The 26,437-nt window shown below is 40.8% G+C and overlaps 1 protein-coding gene across 1 annotated transcript in view; it reads right to left on the bottom strand.

Annotated features, from left to right (window-relative positions):
• The window catches only part of LOC143283299 (prolow-density lipoprotein receptor-related protein 1-like), a 264,347-nt gene that overhangs the window by 11,662 nt on the left and 226,248 nt on the right, over window positions 1-26,437 (bottom strand). Inside the window, exons 71-89 of the mRNA XM_076589486.1 lie at window positions 26,103-26,219; window positions 24,999-25,118; window positions 24,516-24,635; window positions 22,252-22,512; window positions 21,141-21,272; window positions 19,960-20,085; window positions 19,275-19,384; window positions 17,273-17,449; window positions 15,202-15,392; window positions 13,836-14,056; window positions 10,384-10,551; window positions 8,875-9,064; window positions 5,986-6,090; window positions 5,014-5,159; window positions 3,438-3,611; window positions 2,147-2,257; window positions 1,684-1,810; window positions 871-953; window positions 206-293 (exon numbers count right to left, since the gene is read on the bottom strand). Of these exons, the coding sequence (XP_076445601.1) occupies window positions 206-293; window positions 871-953; window positions 1,684-1,810; window positions 2,147-2,257; window positions 3,438-3,611; window positions 5,014-5,159; window positions 5,986-6,090; window positions 8,875-9,064; window positions 10,384-10,551; window positions 13,836-14,056; window positions 15,202-15,392; window positions 17,273-17,449; window positions 19,275-19,384; window positions 19,960-20,085; window positions 21,141-21,272; window positions 22,252-22,512; window positions 24,516-24,635; window positions 24,999-25,118; window positions 26,103-26,219 (2,767 nt within the window). The remainder of the gene's footprint in view (window positions 1-205; window positions 294-870; window positions 954-1,683; window positions 1,811-2,146; window positions 2,258-3,437; window positions 3,612-5,013; window positions 5,160-5,985; window positions 6,091-8,874; window positions 9,065-10,383; window positions 10,552-13,835; window positions 14,057-15,201; window positions 15,393-17,272; window positions 17,450-19,274; window positions 19,385-19,959; window positions 20,086-21,140; window positions 21,273-22,251; window positions 22,513-24,515; window positions 24,636-24,998; window positions 25,119-26,102; window positions 26,220-26,437) is intronic.

Genomic DNA, 26,437 nt, shown 5'->3' with positions numbered 1-26,437 from the left:
AAATAGATAAACTTTCAATAGTGACTGCTTTGAGATTCTGAGGCATTAATCACTGGCAAACATATATATTTCAATGCTCCTTTCTCAAAAATACAAAACACAAGCAAACACAGCCACATACACTCTCATCCCCCCTTTTGCCATTTTAAAAGTCTTTTTTTATGCAGTGTACAAAGCGTGTAAAGAAGAACAGAGGAACTGTTACCGTCTCTTGCGCCTGAAGTAATAGACGGCTCCAATGACGGCCAGGATGATGATAACAAAAGTGATGACAGCAGTCACAATCATTGTTTCTGTAATAAAGGATAAGACTTTATGAAAAGAATACTGCAACCAACTTTTTAAGAAAAGCCATTAACATGCATGTCTGTGATAAATACAACACTGCATACGCCAGTATACTGTAAATACTAACAAAAATTTCATTTACAGAATTCAGCACATCCAAAGCTCTCCTCTTAGTAAGTAGCAGTTGTTCTTGGTTAAAGTTGATTGACTTGAGTGTCTTTTGCACAATCTCTAATGAACTCAAGTCAATCTTAATCATGTGATTTTTAACTCCTGAAATCTTCAAGGAACAGTTGACCAGACAAGGCTGAACACCTTATAAGACAAGGTAAAAATGATAAAGTTTAAATCTTCAAGGAAATACAATACCAAAATGTAAAACAGAAATACAAGATAAACATTATGCTTCAAGTTAGAACTTCTGCACCTGCTGTATAACAAAAGCAGTTCCGACGAGCAGATTCTCACCCTTAAATACACAATGGGAGTGTGTGTATGTCTTTCTTCTTTTGTTATCTAAATATACAAAAAGAATCAAAATAACAAAGAGACACTCAATAACAAAGAGAATCGGAAACTTACGAGTCACTGTCAGACCTGCTTGCTGAGCAGTCTCACTGGCGATTAATGTCTCACACATGTCGCCTGTGTAGTTGCTGTAACAGCTGTAACACATACAACACAGCATTCAATTTTCCTGCAACAATGCATCAGCTGAAGAAATGGCTGTAATACTCACTGTTTCGTATTCATAACTGAAACACCATGACTGGTTAGTGTGTAACAAATTTAAAACAAAACTGGTTGGGGTGTGACAAATTTAAAACAAATTTTCAGACAAACCAGTTATTCAGAAAACTGTCAAAACTGGGTATCAGTAACACTGCAGAAAACTTGCAACAAATGACCATCAAATTCCTGTGTGTTTGGAACTATGTATATATCCACTTTGTTTTTGAAGACATTACATAATGGGGGAAGTGGGCATCTTTTGTTTTTCTTTTTTTTAACTTTTTTTTGTTTGGTTGTTTTGTAATATGCCCTTGTGAACACTGCTGGCAGTCTTTTTGATGGCCATGATGATAAACCCCAACATCTACCTCTGCATCTTAACCCAATCCACTGATTTAACACATTTTTCATGAAGCAACCAGCCCTCAGTCACTAAACATGTTCAACACATATGGTTTCACCTTTTCCACAACACATTTGTCATGTCTGAGAATAGTTACCTAAAGAATTTCATGCTGGAGAATAGCTTACAAAATCAACTGACTTTGGCACATTATTTTTTGTTGTTGTACATTTCTATTGATCAGACATTAAAAAAAAAATCAAACACTGGTTAGAGTATAGAATGAATGCATTGGCACAGAGTGTCTGACATGTACAGACCTGCACTTGGTGACTACATTGGAGTCATTGGGGACACACTCCCCTCCTGGCTGACACTTGCACACTTCGCACTTCTCCCCTTCGAAGAACTGGTGAGGGCAGGCGCACTCAGGTTTCTGGTTATCGTCTGGTGACACACATACCACATAATGTAATTCAGGATTGTGGTTATCGTCTGATGACATACATACCACACAATGTAATTCAGGTTTCTGGTTATCGTCTGGTGACACACATCACACACAATATAATTCATGTTACTGCTTATTGTCTAGTGACAGAAATCACACAAAGTAGTTGAAGCTTATGTTTATTGTCAGATGACACATCTGATGTTTATCGTCTGATGACACATCTGCTATACTTTACAATGTTTTTGACACATCTACCATACGATGTTGTTGTTCTTATGTTTTTCCACAACAATCTGGCAGTTCCAGAACAGGTTGATTCAGTTACTCACTGATGTGGCAGCTTCCGCTGTTCTTGCAGAACCCCTTGCACAGCAGGTTGCAGTCCTTCTCCGTGTAGGATGGGGGGCAGCCGCAGTTACACCCGCCAAAGCTGCTGTCAACTGTGTGGAAAAAGGAGAGCATTTCTGATGGACCATCCAACCATGACACTGTCGCACTCTGTGCAGTAGTGTTGAGGATGTGCAGATCTGGAAGCTGCTTTAGTTCATTAAGACTGATGAACAGTCAATCACCCACATCCATGACAACAAAATATGTGGTAATTTTCTTTCAAGTAGTTAGCATACTATGCATGAGGTACTCTTGTTCCATTCTTTGACATTCTTTTAATCCGCAGATGTTTCTTCACTGCATATGTGTGTGTGTGTGTGTGTGTGTGTGTGTGTGTGTGTGTGTTCATGTGTGGGTTTTGTCTGACTGATGTGTAACTGTAAAACATTTTGAGATGTTTCAAAGTGCTGTAGAAATGCACAATGATTATTATCAATATTTCAAAAGTGCATTCCTCTAGCACAGCAAAGGGCTTTATGCGCTTAAAAAAAAAAAAAACACAAAAAAAACACACACGTTTCAATTATGATGGAGCAGATCTCTCTCATTCACTCTTTCTCACATACATGTATGTGCAAACATGCACTCAACACACTCATATAATTTCTAACGTACACAAATAAACATCAAACATAAAATGAAGTTCACTGCCTTTCCGAAATGTTGATTTTTAAAGACTGAATAGTTAACACATCTTACTTTTAACTAATAGAATTAAAAACAACAATAAATCAGTTTTAGCTTCTGTTTCAAACATGCAGTCAACATTCTACACCGATTATAAAAAAAAACAAAAAAAACCACACACACATTTCAATTATGATGGAGCAGATCTCTCTCATCATAAATCATGATTTATTCAAGATTTCAACATGCTCATTTGAGGTGTAAATAGACACATATTATGTAAAATTATACATAGAATAATAGTTAAATCATTACTCAATGATGAACCATACAAAATACCTACCAGTAAATTGATACATTAAATACATAAAAGAAAAAAATATGCTTGCGGCTGCACGCATGTCACTATTCCTTGTCAAGGGCTAACTCAAATGTACTCTGGGAGTATTCATCCATGGACAAGTATATACAGACATAGACAAACACACACTCTCTCTTTCATAGATACACAGACACACACACACACACACTGCATCAGGCATCCAACAAAACAGCAAAACATATCACAGACAACACCGCCATCCATCAAAACCCGCCACTTACTGTGCTGTCTCCGCAGACCCATATTGCGAGTGCAGGAGTCCTTGCAGCTCTCTGCACAGTCCGAGGCAGGGTCGTATCCCTCCGCACACTTGCACCGCTTGTACCAGCGCTGATGCGTGGTGCACACCCCTCCATTGAAGCAGGTCAGATCATGGCAGTTCTGGCATCGTTCACCTGCGAAACAAGGTGATGTCGTGTAGTAGAACAGAATAGAATATGTTTTTATTACCAAGTGTACCGGAGTCACAAGGAATACTGGGGGGGGGGGGATAGTACATAACAAGGTACGAACATAAATCGAAAATCATACACAAACACAGATACAGTACAAATTAGTATACATACAAGTGCATATCAATATAAAAACTTGTGCATACTCACACATGCACGCACTGCACACACACACACACACACACACACACACACACAGACCCTCTCTCTCTCTCACACGTTTGAACAGAAGCCGCATATTACATGTGGATGGGGCTAATGACTAGATCTTCAGGTAGATGGTTGTTGACTGCACAATTCTAGTTATCATATTGGATTTGTTCAAGAGACAGGGCATTGACTGCTTTGGGGAAAAAGCTATTGGCAAAGCGAATGGTTTTCGTCCTTATACTTCTGTACTGTCGACCAGAGGGGAGCATCTCGAAAATCCCAAAAGCTGGATGTGATTCGTCCTGGCTGATTGATTTTACTTTTTTGAGTAGCCGCTTATAATATATGTCTTCTAGGGAAGGTAGATCAGCCCCAGTAATCTTGGTGGCAGTTTTTAGTGAGTGCAATGCTCCATGATGTGGTGCACTAAAGCACAATTCAGTACACTGCTGCACATGACAGAGTGCAGATAACAGTAGCACAGAAACAAAACGAAACAAAGTTTCATTTAACCAGGCTTATTGGTATAAGCAAATATACATGCTTTTTCCCCCCAACCCAGCCCCTGTACAAAATACTGCTCCTCTTGATGGTCACAATACTCTACACCTGGCAGACTTCTGTCTCTTCTACTATTTGACCCCTACAAATATATACTGTCTCTTATCCCTTTAACAGCCTTCATCGACTACTCCCAGGTTAACATCTCATTTCATAACTTATCCTTGGTTAACATTGGGTCAGTCTTGTTCTGTAGTTTGCCCCAGATCAACAGCTTTCCCATGCGGAGAAGGTGGGTGGAGGGGTGTGAGTGTGTGTGTGTGTGTGTGGTGTGTGTGTGTGTGTGTTGGGTGTGTGCATGTGTGTAGTGTGTGTGTATTTGTGGTGTGGTGGGTGTGATGTGAAGTAGTGAGGTGTGTGGTGTGCGTGCATGCATGAATGTGTGTGTGCATGTGTGTGTGTGTGTGTGTCTGTGTGTGTGTGTGTGTGTGTGTGTGTGTGTGTGTGTGTGTGTGTCTGTGCCTCTGAGTGTGTGTGTTGTCTGTGTGTGTGTGTGTGTGTGTGTGTGTGTGTGTGTGTGTGTGTGGGTGTGTGTGTGTGTGTCTGTGCCTCTGTGTGTGTGTGTGTGTGTGTGTGTGTGTGTGTGTGTGTGTGTCTGTGCCTCTGTGTGTCTGTGTGTGTGTGCAGGGCTTACCGCTGAATCCCTGAGGACACTGACAGACATGGAAGCCGGAGGGCTCCACAGCACAGATGCCCCCATTGTGACAGAAATCATTGCTGCTGCAGCCTCCCATGGAGGTGTTTCTGCATCGCTCATCTCCACTGAAGGGGGGAGGGCACCTTGAAAAATAACATCAAAAACAATGCAATATGACATCACTTTATCTAGCCTTCTCAGGGAAATTCTAGTTTCTGCTCAGACATTCACCAAGAATCACATTAACGCAATGACAGGAACATGAGCTTGCAGACTAAAAAGGTTTTTCACAACTCGGACAGAAAACAGTGGTCATGACAGCAGTATTTATGACAGTCACTTTCATGTCAGTCATGTTCATGACAAGTGGTCATGACAGCAATGTCAATGACAGTCATTTTCATGTCAGTAATGTTCATGACAAGTGTTCATGACAGCAGTGTGCAAGGCAGCCATGTTAATGACAGTCACAGAAAACCAACATCTTGCCATGAATATGACCAAAAAATGGACAAAAAAAAAAATCACCTGTATGGTGCACACCTTCCAGACATGCAGTCCTACCCATTCTGACAAACACCAACGCTCAAAGAAAGCCACAGGTGTGCACTCTGATTGCACACACTCATGTGCACACATACAAAGAGCAAAAATGTAAACACAGACACTCAATGGCAGATACATGCATACAGACGTAATACACGTTCTTGTGTACACATACACAAACACAAAATCAAACACCAGAAAAGTATACACACCAAATCCACACACTCATAGGCATAAATATGTATACACTGAGTAAAACCATATCATTTTCAAGAAAATATGATGATAAAAAAAAACCACAAAAAACGGCAACAGACATGAGTCAAATCAGTAGCACGTGGGGTAAGAGACAATTTCTTAAGATCTGCCAGGCGATACATCAAGACATCCATCTGACAAACACGCCAGCAGGAACCAACTTACAGGCAGTTTGGCTCATTGTTCTTCACTGTGCAGAAGCCTCCGTTGAAACAGTAGCCTTCACAGATGTAGTGTTCACAGCGTGATCCATTGAAACCAGAGCGACACCTGATGCAATACACAAAACAGTGAACACGATTCTTTTCCTCTTAAAATACTTGAAGAAATTTCCTGACAGATAAATCATAATTATCAGTTTAATACAGAAACTGATGTGCCTGAATACTACTTTTGAACAGAATTCCTTTTCACTGAAACTACTTGAAGAAAAAATTTCCTTTAGATATTACATATGACATTAACATTTTTTTTTTTAGATTACCTATCTTTTACTACAGAACTGATGCAAATGATTAATTCAATAAACAAGATTCTTTTTCACTGAAATACTTGAAGGAAATTCCCTTTAAGCATTACAGAAAAAAAACCAAACAGATCATAGAAATGGTGTGACTGAATAATAACTGAAAGTACAATGGACAGAATTCGTTTACACTGAAAATACTAGAAAACGGAATTTACTTTACATTTCAAATAAACAAGTTTAAATTACCTATAGTTGACTACAAAACTGATGTGACTGAACAATGCAATGAACAGGGTTCATTTTCACTGAAAATACCTGAAAGCATTTCCTGTGTATTCTGTATATAAAACAAGAGAGGCAAGGCCTTCAAGACTCACTTGTGATACACTTAAAAAAAAAAAATATATATATATATATAATCATTAAAATGTGTTCTGTATTTGTTATTATAAAGCTTTGGGTTAAAAGAAAAAGAAAAAAAAATCCTAACGGCAGATTCGAACTCCGCGTGTTCGGGTGAGAAGAAACTGTCTTACCCATTACACTATCGTGGCTCCTTAACTGACGTTCAAAAACATAATATTTAAACATGCTTCTTTAAAGGGCGATAAATCGACTGCGGTATTCGCGGTGAGAACGCTGTTTAGATCATATTATTCTGGTGTATCTTGGGCATTCAAAAAATCTTTAAGGGCAATTAAAAATTCTTTTTAAGTCCACAGTAAAGGAGACGTGGCTATCGCCACAATCACACTGCAACATTTAGCTGTTTTCTCTGGATCTAGATAGGTGTACAAGTTTCAGTTATTTACACCCAGTTGACACGGTCAATTCAATTTCTCTTTTATGTTCATTCTAGTTTTATAGTTTTAAAGTTGATATGAAAATTTAGTATTTTGTTAAACTAATAACATATAGAGCCAAGTACAAGTACTTCTAAACGTCTTATGAAGTGAAAAGGACTTCATTTTGAGAAAAGTCAAGACTGGAAATTTTTACGTTTCATCATTTCAAGGGTATTAACTCACATAGTTTATTATTTTTAACTGTGAATTCCAACTGATTCTGTGGATATTTTTATGGCAGTTTGGGGCATAATCCAGTAAGTGATGAGGCGTTCACAAATCTTTCTCTGAATAAATATTTAACAGTCTCCTTCTCCAACTTTCCATCACATGTTATCATGTATTGTCGAATGAATATAGGACTGAACGGGCAGGTCAACAACTTGAAACAAAATGGCGTCATTCGCATTCGCGAAGAATATGAGCACGCGCTTTGAATGTGTATAAATATGTGTATGCAACTGATTTTTGCCCATGACCTTCAGGGCTCAGCCAATAGATCTATAAAGTCCACTCGTCATATTGATTTTAGTATTTTCTGAAAAAGACCACTTGGGCAAATGAACATAGTGAAAGCCCTGTACACTGAGAGTAAAACACACAAGCTTTTTATGTATTGAGTATAATTTCAAAATGTAATGTTTAAGATGAGAATGATCAGTTTAAAGCAAATTAAGTCCCCTAGCATTAATTACAGATTAATTTCCCTTTTTTACTACCTGCACCAAAACATTTGCAAAATAAATATAACTTCCATGCTTAGCAAAAGAAGTTCCTGTTTGAACAAAAAATGATAATAATGACTGCTCTTGTGTCAGAATATCAGATCAAAGTGCCAAGTTTAGAGAAAAAAAAACAAAAAAAAAATAACAGTAAATGCAGTTTGCATATAATTTGGCTTCTTTTTTTTATTTTTTTGTGCCCATCCCAGAGTGCAATATTGTTTTAAACAAGATGACTGGAAAGAACTGAATTTTTCCTATTTTTATGCCTAATTTGGTGTCAACTGACAAAGTATTTGCAGAGAAAATGGCAATGTTAAAGTTTACCACAGACACACACACACACACACACACAACTGAATACCGGGTTAAAACATAGACTCACTTTGTTTACACAAATGAGTCAAAAATTGGTGGGTTACTGACATTTTACTAAAGAACTGGTGAGAATGAATAATGAAAAAAAAAACTACTTCACCGAAATACCCTTAGAATTATCCTTTGCTGAACATATAACAAATTTTTCATTTCTGATATTTTCCTACAGAACTGGGGTGATAAGATACCCAAAGAAACACCCCTACTCTTACCTATACAGATTTTTAGTATACTGACATCTTGATACGGAACTGTGTGATTGGTCCATGAAGAACATAAGAAACAAGCAAACTGATTGCTTCAATTTCAGTTCTCTTTAAAACTGGGACATCTGGAACTGATAAGTGCCAAAGTCTTAAAAGCAAGTGGGTAAAGGATTTGAAGCAAAAAATATTCTAAAGGCAACATAAAAACATCAAAGTCTGCTCTGTTTCTTTCAAAACTAACTAAATAAGAAAACATACACACACATACACACATTCTACACTCATACACATACATACACACACACAAACCTGCACATACAAACAGACAAATACTCTACATTCTTCCATGCGCACACACACACACACACACACACACACACACTAACTCACTCACTCACACTCACTCCCTCCAATGCTGACACCTGTCAACTCACCGACACTTCAAGTCACCCTTGGAGTTGACGCAGGTCCCGCCATTGAGACACTGGCACTGCACAAACTGACATTTTTTGTCCTCCAGGCGAGATCCGTCTGGACACAGGCAGGACGTCTTCCCCTCAGGCAGGTTGAAGCACAGCTGAGTCGCCGCACAGGAATTCTCTGATTCGTTGCAAGGATTGGGCACTGAAATGCAGCACAACCCATGACCAGAATCATACGAAATGTGGTTTTAATTGAATACTATGGTGGTAATAGACGGCCTGGGTGGAGTGGACGATTTACTCAATGTTTCTATAGGTTTCTTCAAATGTGGTGAGTAGGGAAAACAGTTTGGCAGAGTGGTGGGTGTGTCAATCAAGAGACCTACAGTGTCTCTTATTTGTCCATGCTTAGACCCATAAATATAAATCAATGTTTAGTGTGTGTGGATCTGTCCAAACATAGTGACAGAGCCATTTAATGATTAAAACTGTTATCATCATTTTTTTAACGGGTGACTTCACAATTCTTTTCACACTTGACTGTAACTTATCATTGATGTGTTAAAATATCTTGAGTTGATAACTGTGTTCTTTTGGCTCAAAATTCACAGTCTGATATGTCACAGTGAATCATTTGTTCCTTCAGAATGCAGGTTTGTGTGCTGCAATCAACAGCCGGTGTTACACTTGAACATGACAATGCATGTGCCGAAGGTGTCCATGTGTGTCCAAGTTGTGTGCAGTTGTGTGTGAGAGCACATTAAGGACACCACTTCTCAAATGGCATGCATCCATCCTGTGGACTCAGAATACACCTGTCATCTTTGAATGCATGCATATAAAAACGTTTTGTTTTGTGGTCTCAGATGCATGCAAGACCATGGAGCATGCACTCTTTTCTTTTCTTTTCTAAATCAAAAGCATTTCTGCCTGCTTTTACTGCCCACACACTGGGCGGAACACATAACTAATGTTTCAGATTCTGTTATCATGAACTCCAAGCCCCATTTCTGATTATCTGTATTATGTAAACAAAACTACAGGAAGAAATACATCATTAACCTCGTTCACTGCCACTTCCGTTAAATTAACGGATTTCTCAGAGCCTCCTGTGACACTTATGTCTGTTAAATTAATGGAGGTATTTCATCAAATGTTTGTGCCTATTTTAGAACAGGGAGAACTACTACATAATGTTGACAGACTCGGAAAAGTTGATAAAAGTAATTTGCTTCCCTTTTCCAACTCATTGGGTAGCTGTACAGGTCGCATGAAATCTTTTTTTTTCAAAAAAAAAAAAAAAATTAACCAGTCTTTTTCTTCAAAAAAGTGATGCCACAATGATCTTGGACTCACAATTCTTTTCAACGTTTGAGGAAATTATGGTTGTAAGGGAAAAGCGCAATAAAAACAAAATCTATTATCATTATTCTTAGTATTTGCTGTCGCTTTTTATAATCTTATTCTATAGTATAATGTCACTCCGTGTGGATGGACTTGTAAGACACACCCCAAACTTACCATCCTGCTGTTTATTGTTCTGTGCGATGATGATGTCGTTGGTCACATCGTCTGTCTTGTAGACGACAGTGGGTTTGAGGTGGGGCCGGTACTTAGTCATCTGGTAGATGTTGCCTCCTTGCACGATGTACAGCAGGTCTCCAAACACATCCACAGAGGTCGGGGGTCCTGCAGTTAGACATACTGCTGCTTTAGAAGTTTGTTGCTGTGTTTTGTTGTTGTTGTTTGTTTTGTTCTGTTTTTGTTTTTTCTTGTTGTTTTGTTTGGTGGGGTGAGGGGCCATGTTCTTTGCTACTTATCTTTCACCACCACTAATGAAACATCACAGTCACAGAAAATCTCTATATGAGGTGCTTGTGCGCGCACACACACACACACACACACACACAAATTAAGAATGCTGAAAAAAGAGGCATGACAGCATAAATATACCATTGCTCAAGCACAAACTCTTCCTCTCATGTGATCAATAAAAATTAAAAAAACTGTGACATAATTCTCCCTGAAAATTCAACACAGCACGTTTTGGAACACAGTGTTTCATAAAGCAGGACAGATACTTTTCCCCTCCCACAGTTGTTATGAATAAGCTGTACGTTGCTTTTCTTCATGGAGTTCAGGAGGAACAGGAGAGTGGTAATGTGCTACTGATAACATTTCCAGGCAATTTCATATTCATATTCCTTACATCTCTCAAAAAAAAATCCCAGTCCTCTCTCTCTATGGATGTGAAGATCATGGGGTAAGCCCCTCTCAAACTACAGCTCTCATCACTCCCTTCTCTATCACTGATACTCACAATAGCACGCTTCTTCGGTCACAGACTAGACTGAGTGCTTCACAGCCTTTTGTTCAACAGGCTGCCAGCCCAGGTAGAGCTGACTGACAGCTGCATTTAGGTGATTAGGTGTCATTCAGTCAGGCTTCAGTCACTCATAGACTAGTATATCAGAGTGGATTTGTTCTTTGGAATGTTGCCAGGTACAACACTGTTTGGTGATGTGTGTTCCTTTATGTGCTCTAAGTGAATGCTGCACATGAGACCTCAATTTATCGTCTCATCCAAACCACCACTGGAACAGAGGAAAATTCTATTCTGGCAAGTCGAGGATTCCATCCCCCAGCTTCAGATTCTCTCATTTCCTAGGTGGATGCATTACCTCTAGGCCACATGTAGATATGATCGTCAGTCATGTCCAACTCAACCATCAGAACGGCAGAGGAGGCAAACTGCTGCCCTGACTTTCTGGGCAAATTTGATTACAGTGAAAATTGTCTTGCCCAAGTTACATCCCCACTCTCTCAACCAAGCACCTTAAGACAGTCAGCATTGGGATGGTCTCCAAAAGCTAACTAGCCCCCCATGGTTGCATCACAAAGAGCCAGTGCAGTCTTGCATTCTTAAATTCCAGTTTGAGAGTAATCGTCCTTCACAAAAGGGTAAGAATTTCCAATGCAGTGGAGAAACCAGTGATCATACTGTTCTCACTTTGTTGTTGGCTCAGCCATAAGATCAAGTCGACCTATAGACAGAAGGCTAGAGAAACACACACCGGTCCCACCACTCAGAGAAACACACACCGGTCCCACCATTCAGAGAAACACACACCGGTCCCACCATTCAGAGAAACACACACCGGTCCCACCATTCAGAGAAACACACACCGGTCCCACCACTCAGAGAAACACACACAGTCCCCACCACTCAGAGAAACACACACAGTCCCCACCATTCAGAGAAACACACACCGGTCCCACCACTCAGAGAAACACACACCGGTCCCACCATTCAGAGAAACACATACCGGTCCCACCATTCAGAAAAACACACACCGGTCCCACCATTCAGAGAAACACACACAGTCCCCACCATTCAGAGAAACACACACAGTCCCCACCATTCAGAGAAACACACACAGTCCCCACCATTCAGAGAAACACACCATTCAGAGAAACACACACAGTCCCCACCATTCAGAGAAACACACCATTCAGAGAAACACACACAGTCCCCACCACTCAGAGAAACACACACAGTCCCCACCATTCAGAGAAACACACACAGTCCCCACCATTCAGTGAAACACACACAGTCCCCACCACTCAGAGAAACACACACCGGTCCCACCATTCAAAGAAACACACACAGTCCCCACCACTCAGAGAAACACACACCGGTCCCACCACTCAGAGAAACACACACCGGTCCCACCATTCAGAGAAACACACACAGTCCCCACCACTCAGAGAAACACACACAGTCCCCACCATTCAGAGAAACACACACAGTCCCCACCATTCAGAGAAACACACACAGTCCCCACCATTCAGAGAAACACACCATTCAGAGAAACACACACCGGTCCCACCATTCAGAGAAACACACACAGTCCCCACCATTCAGAGAAACACACACAGTCCCCACCACTCAGAGAAAAACACACAGTCCCCATCATTCAGTGAAACACACACAGTCCCCACCATTCAAAGAAACACACACAGTCCCCACCACTCAGAGAAACACACACCGGTCCCACCACTCAGAGAAACACACACCGGTCCCACCATTCAGAGAAACACACACAGTCCCCACCACTCAGAGAAACACACACCGGTCCCACCATTCAGAGAAACACACACAGTCCTCACCACTCAGAGAAACACACACAGTCCCCACCACTCAGAGAAACACACACCGGTCCTACCATTCAGAGAAACACACACAGTCCCCATCATTCAGTGAAACACACACAGTCCCCACCATTCAGAGAAACACACACAGTCCCCACCACTCAGAGAAACGCAAACCGGTCCCCACCACTCAGAGAAACACACACCGTCCCCACCATTCAGAGAAACACACACAGTCCCCACCATTCAGAGAAACACACACAGTCCCCACCATTCAGTGAAACACACACAGTCCCCACCACTCAGAGAAACGCAAACCGGTCCCCACCACTCAGAGAAACACACACAGTCCCCACCATTCAGAGAAACACACACAGTCCCCACCATTCAGAGAAACACACACAGTCCCCACCATTCAGCGAAAAACACACAGTCCCCATCATTCAGTGAAACACACACAGTCCCCACCATTCAGTGAAACACACACAGTCCCCACCACTCAGAGAAACACACACCGTCCCCACCATTCAGAGAAACACACACAGTCCCCACCATTCAGAGAAACACACACAGTCCCCACCATTCAGCGAAACACACACAGTCCCCACCACTCAGAGAAACGCAAACCAGTCCCCACCACTCAGAGAAACACACACAGTCCCCACCATTCAGAGAAACACACACAGTCCCCACCATTCAGTGAAACACACACAGTCCCCACCACTGAGAGAAATGCAAACCGTCCCCACCACTCAGAGAAACGCAAACCAGTCCCACCACTCAGAGAAACGCAAACCGTCCCTTCCACTGAAGACACTGACCTGTGAACTTGTAGAGGACCCTGCGGTCCTTGCCGGCGGTGGTGACTGTCTCCAGGGTGTGCAGCTTGCTGTCCACCCAGTACAGGCGGCTGTTGGGCACGTCCACCGCCATGTCACTCACCCACGCCACCTCCCGCTCCACCACCATCCTGCGCTCAGACCCATCCAGGTTGCACTGACCGATGCCCGGCACTTTGCCCCGGTCCGTCCAGTACAGTTTGCTGCACACATGCACACATGCGCACATGCACGCGCACGCACACGTACACACACACACACATACACACACACATACACACACACATGCACACACAAACACATACACACAAACAAAACCACAGTTTTGGGGGGACCTTCATCTGGTCAAGGATGAAAATTAATTGTTAAAAAACAAAAGAAAAGTATTTGTGAATTTTTTTTTCACTCCACAGTTTGAGGCTTGTCTCATCACAGATGAAAATTCATTGTTAAAAAAACATTTGAAAAAATAAAAAAAGATCAAAAACACACCCGTAACAGGCATTTGTTTCTCCATGGACTTTGATCATGGATAAAACGTTGGATAAAACGTTCCAAAAACAAAACCTTTCAAGTCTTGATTTGTCCATACAATCAACATTCACTTTTGTCATTTAATGCACTTAGTCCTGAACAAGGGGGGCATGATCTCTCTGGTGTTTCTTTTCCCTTCTGTGGTCAAAGTGTTTGTTATCATGAAATTCAGAGTCTCTCCTCCATAGCCACCACACCTGTAGCAAACTGGATGTCAGTGAAGCCTTCAGAGTTGACCAGTGTAGTTGCCTGTTCACACCAAAACTAGTTTATACCGTGGGGTCAAATCTGCCCAGCCTAGGGTCTACCGTCTATGCAGACTAGCCTGAAAAGACTCCTGGAGGTAAACCTTGACAAGTCAGAGCTGCCCATCCCCCCTCAGCCCCAAGCTGGACGTTACCTACCCCACACAATGGATAATGGGTGGGTGTTTCTACACAAGCTTGAAATGACCCCCAGAGTAAATCTGGCCCAGTTAGAATCAATGCAGGTTATCAAAGCAGAACCCCATTTACTTCTGTTAAAGTTATAATGGAGAATTCGGGTAGGGGGTCAGGGGGTGGAAAGGGGGCAGGAGGGAGCTAAAAAAGCAAGCCCATAACACCCCCTTCCCTTTTTCAATTGCTTGGTTAAACCTGTACAATGGGGGTAATTTCCAACTGGGGGGTAGGGGGGAGGGGGGGGGGTTCCGCTCTTGACGAGCAACAAATGACCCCAGAGTTCATTTGAGGCTAACCCAAAATGACCCTGGGGTAAAAAGACTCAGTATGGGGGGGTAGTTTGAAGGTGTGACACGGGGACTGGCAGCACTCACTTGTTGACAGCATCCACAGCCACCGCCTGAGGACTGTGGAGACCTCCATCCAACACACGCTTCTCCCGCATCCCGTCGTACTCCATGACGCGAACGGTTCGCGTTGTCCCGTCCGTCACATACAGCCGCTTGCTGACCCAGTCCACTGCCACGTCACGGATCTCCTGCTGGGAGCGGTACACCACTTTGGCCTGCATGGACCACAACACATTATTTTTGTTACTGTTAACATGTGATACACCACTTTGGCCTGCATGGACCACAACACATTATTTTTGTTGCTGTTAACATGTGATAGACCACTTTGGCCTGCATGGACCACAACACATTATTTTTGTTGCTGTTAACATGTGATACACCACTTTGGCCTGCATGGACCACAACACATTATTTTTGTTGCTGTTAACATGTGATAGACCACTTTGGCCTGCATGGACCACAACACATTATTTTTGTTGCTGTTAACATGTGATAGACCACTTTGGCCTGCATGACCACAACACATTGTTTTTGTTACTGTTAACATGTGATAGACCACTTTGACCTGCATGGACCACAACACAACACATTTTTGTTGCTGTTACCATGTGATACACCACTTTGGCCTGCATGGACCACAACACATTATTTTTGTTACTGTTAACATGTGATAGACCACTTTGGCCTGCATGGACCACAACACATTATTTTTGTTACTGTTAACATGTGATAGACCACTTTGGCCTGCAAGAGCCACAGGCTACTGTCATTGTTATTGCTATCATTGTTACTGTTAATAAGTGAAAGACCACTCTGGCCTATAAGGACAACATATTATCATGTTTATTTTTATCAATGTTGTTACTGATAACATGTGATTCACCACACTGGCCTCAAAGACAGCAGGTTATCATTACTGTTATTATCAATGTTGTTACTGATAACATGTGACAGAACACTTTGGCCTGCAACAACAACAGATTATTGTCATTATTCTTATTATCAATGCTGTCACTGTTAATGTTTCAGACCATTTTGGCCTGTAAGGACAACAGATTATTATCATCATTCATTTTTTTAATCAATATTGTTACAGTTAATATAGGAAAGACCACTTTCACCCGCAAGGACAACAGGTTATTATCACCTTTATTAATATCAATGTTGTAACTGATAATATTTAACAAATATTGTTATCATACTGTGTATTACTTCAACTTCACTTTACTGGAAGTGACAGCACACAAACTAGCATACAAGGACAAAGAATTCTGTCATTATTATCACCAACAAAAACAAACAGGCACAACATATCAAGAGCATCCTTGCACAACGTAACACAGAGGTACAAAAAAGGAATATTGCGTATACATAAAAAGGTTAACGACACTTAATGGGAAAGAAAAGCATCAAAAAACACTCAACTATGGTATGTTATCCTTTACATACAATTTCTTTTTCTTTCCAGTAAATCCAATCAGACTTGTAATCATGGCACAGATATTGTCTGGAAAGAAATACAGATTCATCGGCTGCCATGGCAAAGTGCTAGCATCATGGACTGAAGACTGGGAGGACATGAGTGCGAGCCCCATCAGAGGTGGGGGTGTGGGGGGGGGGCAGAGGGGGGGCGGGGGGGGGGGGGGGGGGCGGTAGTTCAGCCCATAGCCAGCTCCTACCTAAGTTGAGTATGCTGTAAGCTCCAGTGGAAAGAATGGGACCACAGAGATGCCTGTCTGTGTCACTAATGCATCTTTGGGAGTGTTGCTCAAATTTCATTACCAGCACTGCATGTGTCTGTATCTCTGAACCTGGTTGATGCCGGGATGTTGTGCGAGAGCACAGCTTTGTCCAGTAGTCCCAAACCTAAAATGGACTCCTATACATTGCAGCATTTTCATAACACCGTCATCTTTCATCACTATCCAACAGAAAACAAATGATAACAACAGCGTCACAAATCCTGAGGCATGCGAACACACTGACTGACTGAAACCATTTATTGTAAGATTAACTTTTTGTTGTACTGTCAATGCAAACACACACACACACACACACACACACACACACACACAAAGAAATGCAGATCCACCTTCTGTGCGGCCTGTCTTCGCCGCCGACGTCTGCTGTTATTGGAGGGGTCAGCAAAACTGCGTCGTGTGATCTGCCAAGAGTTGTTGGTGTGACCGGCGTGACTGACCAAGAACATCACTTTTTCCCGGCTGTCTATGTCCATGGCAATGATGTGCTCTTTGGTGTCAAACACCGGCTGGTCAACATACATACAAGAATCAAGATAAAATTTCCCTTATATTACAACCAGATAATAATAATAATAATATTTTATTCTTATATAGCGCTATAATACAAGCATAAGCAAGCTCTAAGCGCTTTACAATCCAGTACCTAAAGTGAAAGAAGAAAGCACATAAAAAGTAGGAGAAACATAAAACAGAATCATTAATATTATAAAAAACCACAATGCATAAAACTCACAAAGTAACGTACTATCAATACTACAACTGTTACACTCCAACACTCACACCAACACCCACGCACAGACACACACATGATTAAACGGCTGAGATGACAGCAATTTTCACTTAAAATACATTCCTGTAAAAAGGAACATAATTGTAATCTGCATGCCACAGATTTTGTAAAAATTGTAAAATAAAATTTTGGATAGATAAAGTAAAAGGGGGGTAAAAATCAGGTCATTCTCCCTTTCGATCCACACCACCACCATCCATCTAGCCACTCCCATTCTCTCTGCTCTCCCATCACACACACTCACATTGCCATGGGCACACAGCACTATTTGAGTTATGACAAGTATTTTTTTAAAAGATAAGTTTTAAGATTTACTTTAAAGATAGATAACAACAGAACAAAATGAACATGAAAAAACAACTAATAACTGAACTGTCTTGACAACACTCATGTATCAAATGCAATGTAAAATCTTCAACATGCATACACATTCAAAGCACATCAAAATAATCTATACAATTATCAAGGAATATTCTGAAGAAAGTAACAATAAACCACCTCTAACATCAGTATATTCTTTGAAAGTAGAACATTGACATTGTACTTAAAAATATATATATATATATTAATCTTATTTCATAGTTATAACCTTTGTAACAGACATTTACCATTTTTATGAATTTTGAAACTGAAAGCAAAAGTTTTTTTCTAAAATCTTAAGACATCAGTTGTTCTTCTTGTTTTTTGTTGTTTTTCGTTGTTGTTGTTTATAATTTGGTAGTTATAACCTTTGAGACAGACATTTACAATATTTAAGAATTTTGAAACTGACAGCAAACTTTTTTCCTTCAAATTTGAAGACATCAGTCTACAAAACAAGTTACAGCATAACCAAAGATGAAGAAAACAATGGGTAATCAATTGTGGCAATAAATTACTATAAATGAGGATATTCCATGATGAAATTAAATTCATCTCCAGCCACTGACAAATTACATTTAGACATAAACTTTCATCATATGGCATATTATGATGACGTCCACACATACACTGTGTTATTTATCATCAGAAGTATAAGAAATGATATGTCATAAATAATGTATGATTAACACAAAAAATACTTCTTTAAGTATAAGAAAATAAAGTTATTTTTTACTTTATCTTGCAATGTCTTAAACAGTAAATTGTTTTTGGTGTGATAATTTGTTGGTACCATAATAACAGTGTAATTCATATGTACTGATCATTTCAGCTGTTTTTATTATTCACATCTTGACCTTTTCAGGATGAATCTGGTATGTGCATTGCAGCCAAGGTGATTATGAAAGAGAAGAGAAAAACAACATGGAACACTTTATGTAATTTTGAGAATAAACAGCATCTTTTTTTCTTCAGGCATCATTAGCTGTTGCTGCACAGCATATAAGTGATGCGGTCTTGATATGGAAAGCTAAAAGAGCAAGAACTGACTGATTTTCACATTATGAAGTACACTAGTCATGAAGTCCCATATAAAATATCACATGTTATACACGTGAAACAGTGCAAGTGATTGTATGATCTCACTTGTATCTCTCGGTGAAACGCCAGGTAGCACCTACCTGCACGGTGTCACCACTCTGGTAGAGAGACTGGTTGGTTTCCAGGCGCGCTCTGGCCAGCTTGCCCTCTCCAGCAATCATCATGGTTGGCCAGTCCTCTTTCTTGGACACTGAAAACATCATAAAACAGGTTCACAAGGATTCAAGTTTGCTTCAAGCTATGAGCAACATTTTAAAGAAAGACTGGTACAAAATGAACCCAAGTGTATTTTTTCCCCCCAGTGTGATGACTTCTTTACCACTTCTGGGAACTTAACTAAAACTGAGAACACACAACCATTCTGGTAATGCACTTCAGAGTACGCACCTTCCATTGACTAACATTGAGAATATTTTACTCATTACCTTCAACAGTTTGGATCAGTCTCACTACTCAAAAGCAACAGGAGTACATATGCTTATCTGTTTGCTCTCCTCCAACTGGTTCAGAAAATCCACAGGGAAAAAAACTGTACCTTCCAAGTTGTGGCATTTGATTTAAACTGAAGAAAATATAAGGGGAAGGGGAAATAACCATCCAAACAGCAGCATTTGATTAACAACTCAAGGAAATGTAAGAGGAAGGGGAAATAACCATCCAAACAGCAGCATTTGATTAACAAATGAAGAAAAACAAGGAGAATAACCATCTAAATAACAGTATTTCATTCACAACTACAGGAAAGGTAAGGGGAAGGGAAAGTACCATCCAGGTAGCAATGGTTGTGACTCTGCTTGAACCCAGGAATGCAGGAACAAGTGTGCAACTTCTCTGTGGCGTTGAAGGTGCACATTTGTGAACAGGAGCCCAGCACCTCACATGGGTTTACCACTGCAACACCACACATATCCGGCATCAACCACATATATCAGACATCAGCCACATATATCAGACATCAGCCACAATATCAGCCATAGCCATATATATCATACATCAGTCACATATATCAGACATCAGCCACATATATCAGACATCAGCCACACACACTATCAGTCACATATATCAGCCATAGTCACATATATCAGACATCAGCCACATATACCAGACATCAGCCACACACACTATCAGCCACATGCATCCGACATTAGCCACAATATCATACATCACCCACACAGGACAAAATACACTAAAGCTATGCCAAAGCATGATGACACAGACTTCATATACACAGACATAAAACACGCTAACATAGTACTCCGCTATGAAGAGTGTCAGACTTTACGATTAAGAACCAATGATTCAGAGCCAGACCCTCGTGAACACTGTATTGCTAGATAAGCTTCTTATCCACTCTGCCACCATGTAGATAAGCTTCTTATCCACTCTGCCACCATGTAGATAAGCTTCTTATCCACTCTGCCACCATGTAGATAAGCTTCTTATCCACTCTGCCACCATGTAGATAAGCTTCTTATCCACTCTGCCACCATGTAGATAAGCTTCTTATCCACTCTGCCACCATCCTCCTTTTTATCAATATTGCACACACAAAAAAACCAAAAAAAACATCTTAAGTATTCAGTACTTTGCAAACATTTGAAAAGTAAGAAAATGAACACAAGTATATAGATATAAACATACAACAGGTGGATTTATCTTCACATAAAGAAATAGCATTTTATCAATAACAAACTTTTAAAATGATGTACTACTAATAATAAACTTAACATTCACTCGGATTTTAATAATACAGGGTAGTCTGAGAAACATTCACAAACATACACTCTTACATGCTGAAGCTCACATACATCTGCACCCACATTCAAAAACATACACCCACATCACATAAACTCCATAAAGACCCAAAATGCACCTAACTATGGTTTCATTTTCAATGAACCACTCACCATCCACACCCGCTCAAAAATCATTAATGATAAACTCACCATTGCAAGAGAAGCCATCATCATTCAGTTGATAGCCATCATAGCAATAGCAGCGGATGCCATTGGGGAACTGTTTGCAGAGGTGCTCACACTTGGTTTCGTTCTTCTCACACGATGTACCTCTTGTCAGGTCTGCACAAACACGCCGACCCGCTCTTGATCATTGAGAACAGTATGACTGAATGAAGAAAGACACATGTTAAACCCAAGGGCAAGCACACCAACAACAACATGGCAATATCTTCCAGTCTTAAATCCTAAGGAAAGTATATGGCAATCGATTCCAGTCTTAAACCCGAGGGAAAGGATGCCAACAACATGACAAGGATACCAACAATATCACAATACATGTTCCAGTCTTAAACCCAAGGGAAAGGATGCCAACAACATGACAAGGATATCAACAATATTACAATACATGTTCCAGTCTTAAACCCAAGGGAAAGGATATCAACAACATGACAAGGATATCAACAACATCACAATACATGTTCCAGTCTTAAAACCTAGGGAAAGGATACCAACAATATCACAATACATGTTGCAGTCTTAAAACCTAGGGAAAGGATACCAACAACATGAAAAGGATACCAACAATATTACAATACATGTTCCAGTCTTAAAACCTAGGGAAAGGATACCAACAATATCACAATACATGTTGCAGTCTTAAAACCTAGGGAAAGGATACCAACAACATGACAAGGATACCAACAATATTACAATACATGTTCCAGTCTTAAAACCTAGGGAAAGGATATCAACAACATGACAAGGATACCAACAATATTACATGTTCCAGTCTTAAAACCTAGGGAAAGGATGCCAACACGGTGTTCTGGTATCAAACCCAAGGGAAAGGATACCAACAACATGACAATGTGATCCAGTCTTAAACTCAAGGGAAAACATATCCACATGACACTGTGTTCCAGATTTAAACCCAAGGGAAAAGACACTGACAAGACGCTCAGATACACAACACACCTTCAACACAATTTGCAGCCTCACAGACACCTTGGCTCAACCCTTGACAGGCAAACGTACATACCCAGGCCCCACCCTCCACATACAGACACACAAACACATTCACACAAGCTGAGCCACTCACTGCAATAGGTGGGATCTTCATCAGACAAGTCCGCCTCATTGGCAAAGACGCAGTCCTGCACCCCGTCACACACTTTGACCGGGGCCAGGCACAGGGTGGAACCCAGGCAGCTGAAGTTGGGATAGACGCACTTCTCCGGACACAACTTCTCGTTCTCATCCTCGCCACCCTTGCAGTCCTTGTTGCCGTCACACACCATGCTGTTCCAGATGCAGATGCTGTCGTTGCAGCGGAAGCGGCCCGGGGCGCAGGCATACTTGGCTGTCAACGGGAAAGGAGGGATTTGTCAGAACAGATTCTTTCATTCTGGACACAAAAGGATCTTTCTTCTACTAGAAAGAGGGTAAGGTTGGTGGGAGAATCTGACATGCACAACAACTGAGTGGGTTAAAGCGTTAACTTTCAATCTGAGGGTCCTGGGTTCGATCCCTTTACTGGTACCAGGTGTTTTAGCGTTGGAAATTCTTTTCTGTTCGCAGGTGCAGACCTGCTGGTGCCTTAATTCCCTCTGTGTGTATATAAATGCAGATGATCAAATATGCACATTCAAGATCTTGCAGCTCATGTCAATGTTCAGTGGTTCTGGAATACAAACACCTGGTAGGAATTCCTCAGATTTGGAGTATGCTTTGGCAGTGAACAGGTAAGGGGGAGGTCAGCGGGAGAATGTGACATGCACAATGGCAGATTGAGTTAAGAAGTCAAACTTTAATCTGAGGGTGCTGGGTTTGAGTCCAGTATTGGTGGCTGGCAGGTTAAGGGGGAAGATTTTTTCCCCATTTCCAAGGTCAACACACATGCTGACATGCTAATGCCTCCATTTCCTTTGTGTGTATTCAAATGCAGATGATCAGATAATAATGAATATTAACCTTTAAACTGCCACAAACTGCAGACTGCAGATAATTCACTACCCTGCGACTGCTTCAAAAATTGTATGCAAGCAGCGGCTAAATATCTGCATCTTGTGAAAGTTTTTATGTTGTTTTGGATTTCTCATATTGGTACCTTTAGCTTTGCCCAGGATCCCCTGACCCTTACAATTACATGAAAATCACCCAGTATTGTTGTTTTTCAAGTGATTTTATTGGCTGACTGGAGCATGTCAATAATGTGGGCAAGCAAAAAGGTGACACCTTGTCCAAGCTGAGTGTGAGCAAAACTAAACACCATGACACAGGCTTTCGGTGCTGCTAAATCAAAATGAAAATGAATGCTTGACAAAGACGAAGATAAACTGCAATCTGATGATTCTTTGAAAGAGGAAGGTGAGGAATATAAGCCTAAACTTCACCCAGAGAGCAGTACAGAGTTCAACTTTGCTAGCAGAGAGCATTTACTGATTTGAGAGTAGAACATAATGTCACACTGTATGACAGACAAGCCCACATGAAGAAGAAGGGGTGGGGGAGGTATCAATTTACAGTGGGAAGGGGAAGGGGCTGTTGAGTGGGTGGGGTGGTGTGCCCTGTGGTGGTGTGGTGGTGTGCCAATTTTCAGATCTGTGGGTTTGATACTGGGCTGATGATTCTGATCAAGACATTCATGTATTCCAAGTTCCAAATCATTTCAGCTCATTCAGTCAGAGGTTAGCATCAGCACACTAAGTATGCAAACAGCTACACACTGGAGGCACTGTGGCAGAATCGATAAGGCATGTGATTTCTGATCCAGTGGGCAGGGTCTGATTCACCATTTCAACCTCGTGTTGTGTCCTTAGGAAAGGTACTTTACTCTGATTTTCCTCACTCCACCCAGGTGTGACTGGCTACCTGACTTGGTCAGGGAAGGTTAAATGGTGGAAAGAGAGGACTGGGCTCCCCTTCCTACGCCGAGTCCTAGACACAGCGGATATGAATTCACTGCCCCAATGGCTGTAAAAGGCTATGGCACCTTTAAACTTTTTTTAACACGGTGGAAACCAGGCACAGTTATAGTCTCCGTAATGATCTAACGGGTCTGTTATCATTCAACAGAGGGAGATAGGTATTGTATTGTATTGTACTGCATTGCATTGCATTGTAGTGTATTGTATTATACTACTCTTTGTCACAACACATTTTCTCAACATGAAATTCAGGTTGCTCTCCCCCGTGTGAGCAAGTCACCACAGTGCATCACCACCCATATCATTTTCGTTTCGTTTCTGCCTGCAAGTGTATCTGTTTCACAATCAAAGTGGATTTTTTTCTACAGAATTTAGCCACGGGCTTCCCAATCAGGTGCACTACCACTACTAGGCTATCGCTCTGTTGACTACTTACCACACATGTCAGGGTCTTCGTCCGAGTTGTCCCCACAATCTTGATCTCCGTCACATCGCCACAGCAACGGCTGGCAGATGGAGTTGTTGCACTGAAACTCCCTTGGGCTGCAGCTCCGTTCTGTAAGAGACAAGCTATTCCAAAATGCTTGTCAGCTTGAATGTTGATACAACTCTATCTCATGCCACTTTTTCTCCTTTTTTCTTCTCCAAAAACATTGTTTTACATTTCTCTTTCCCCTAAAATTTTCATCAATCATTTTATTTCCAACTTTGTTTATTTCTCCATGTGTAACTATATACCATTTTAGACAGATGACATATTTCTGAAGCTCTATGATTAAAACATCATTCTTAATATTCAATCTGTCAAATTCTTTTCTTATTTGTTAAAAAAATAAATAAATAAACACTACCACTCCTGCACCATGTGAAGAATACTAGATTATCTCTTGGCCAACAGAAGAGTGGAAGACAAACTTACGGCAGTCCCACTCATCAGAACCATCGGCACAGTCTGTGTCTCCGTCACACTTCCATGAGGATGGCACACACAACTTGGTGTTGTTACACTTGAACTCCACGCCCGGCTTACAGCTCACATCTACAAACACACACGTTTATGTGTCCTGCTTGTGCGTCATGTTTTCTTGACCTTAAGGTTTCATGATAAGTAAAATCTATTCTTTTCTATTCTATTCGCACACATACGCAAGTGATGCAGCAACAAACAGGAGTAAAAAATTCCTCTGTCACTCCTTGTTTGACAGGTTCCCTTTCCATGTGTGCAAAACAACACATTGTTTTTCATCATTGTAGCGTACAGCCCAGCTGACCACACAGAGCCCATTATTCAATCATTATACTGATCCCTATCAGCCTGTAATGAAAGAAGCCTGGAAAAGAAAATCAGGTACAAATAGTCTAATATTCATGGACATAGAACTCGGACATGCCTGTGATGTTCACCATTAAATGTGAACAATGTAGGCAATGGATGGAAGAAACAAAAGTATTTGCTTAAAGGGAGAAAAGTTGGTTGCTGCTCTACAATGATGTCTGTTCAGCACCTTCTGCCAAAGGTAGTTCTAATCTGCCTTCTGCATGTGTCGATGTTTTCTACAAAACAAGATCATAACCCTACTGTCAGTCAACATAAACCATGTGTAATTAAATCATGATCAAATGGCAAAACATACACAAATCAAAGCTGCCACAAAGCAAGGATAAATAACTTAAAAAAAACAAAAAAAACAGCCAACAACAGTCAATGAAAACAATAAGATCACACAATTACAATGGAGATGTCAGGATGTGATACCAGGAATACACCAGTCACATTCAATATCCACTGTTATTTTTGTCCATGGTCTACTGTTATTTTCATTGCTCCATGTTTGAATTCCAAGGCCAATAGATACAAGAATACTTTGTCATCTCAAAAACAGGAACTGTTGACAGGTTTGCTGATAAAAAGGTGACATAAGAAACAATAAGTGAACAAACAAATAAATAAAAGTTCACCAACACAAAGTTTGACTGACAGAAGTGAGCACTGTGAAGGTTGTGAAGGAGCGACGGTACTCACCACAGTCGATTTCATCACTGTGGTCCCCACAGTTGTCGTTGCCATCACAAACAGCCTGTCTGAGGATGCAGCGTCCACTGTTGCATTTGAACTCCTCCGAGGTGCAGTTCCGGGGTACTGCATGAATGAAAAAGCAAATATAAATAGTTATACCAGAACATGAATGTGTCAACAGTTAAGATTGGAAAGCATTACTGTATCCTTTCACAACACAGGCTTACATATGCACATTTAACAACACAGACTTACATATTTCATCCACATTTTCTTCAACAAAAAAACGCATGCAGACTTATTATTACATTTTGGCATTATCAATATATCATTCACATGTT

This window comes from Babylonia areolata, chromosome 1 (assembly GCF_041734735.1).
Source record: "Babylonia areolata isolate BAREFJ2019XMU chromosome 1, ASM4173473v1, whole genome shotgun sequence".
NCBI classification, from domain to species: Eukaryota; Metazoa; Mollusca; class Gastropoda; order Neogastropoda; family Buccinidae; genus Babylonia; species Babylonia areolata.
The sequence above is the reverse complement of the archived record's forward strand: the minus strand, read 5'-3'. Positions and strand labels throughout refer to the sequence as shown.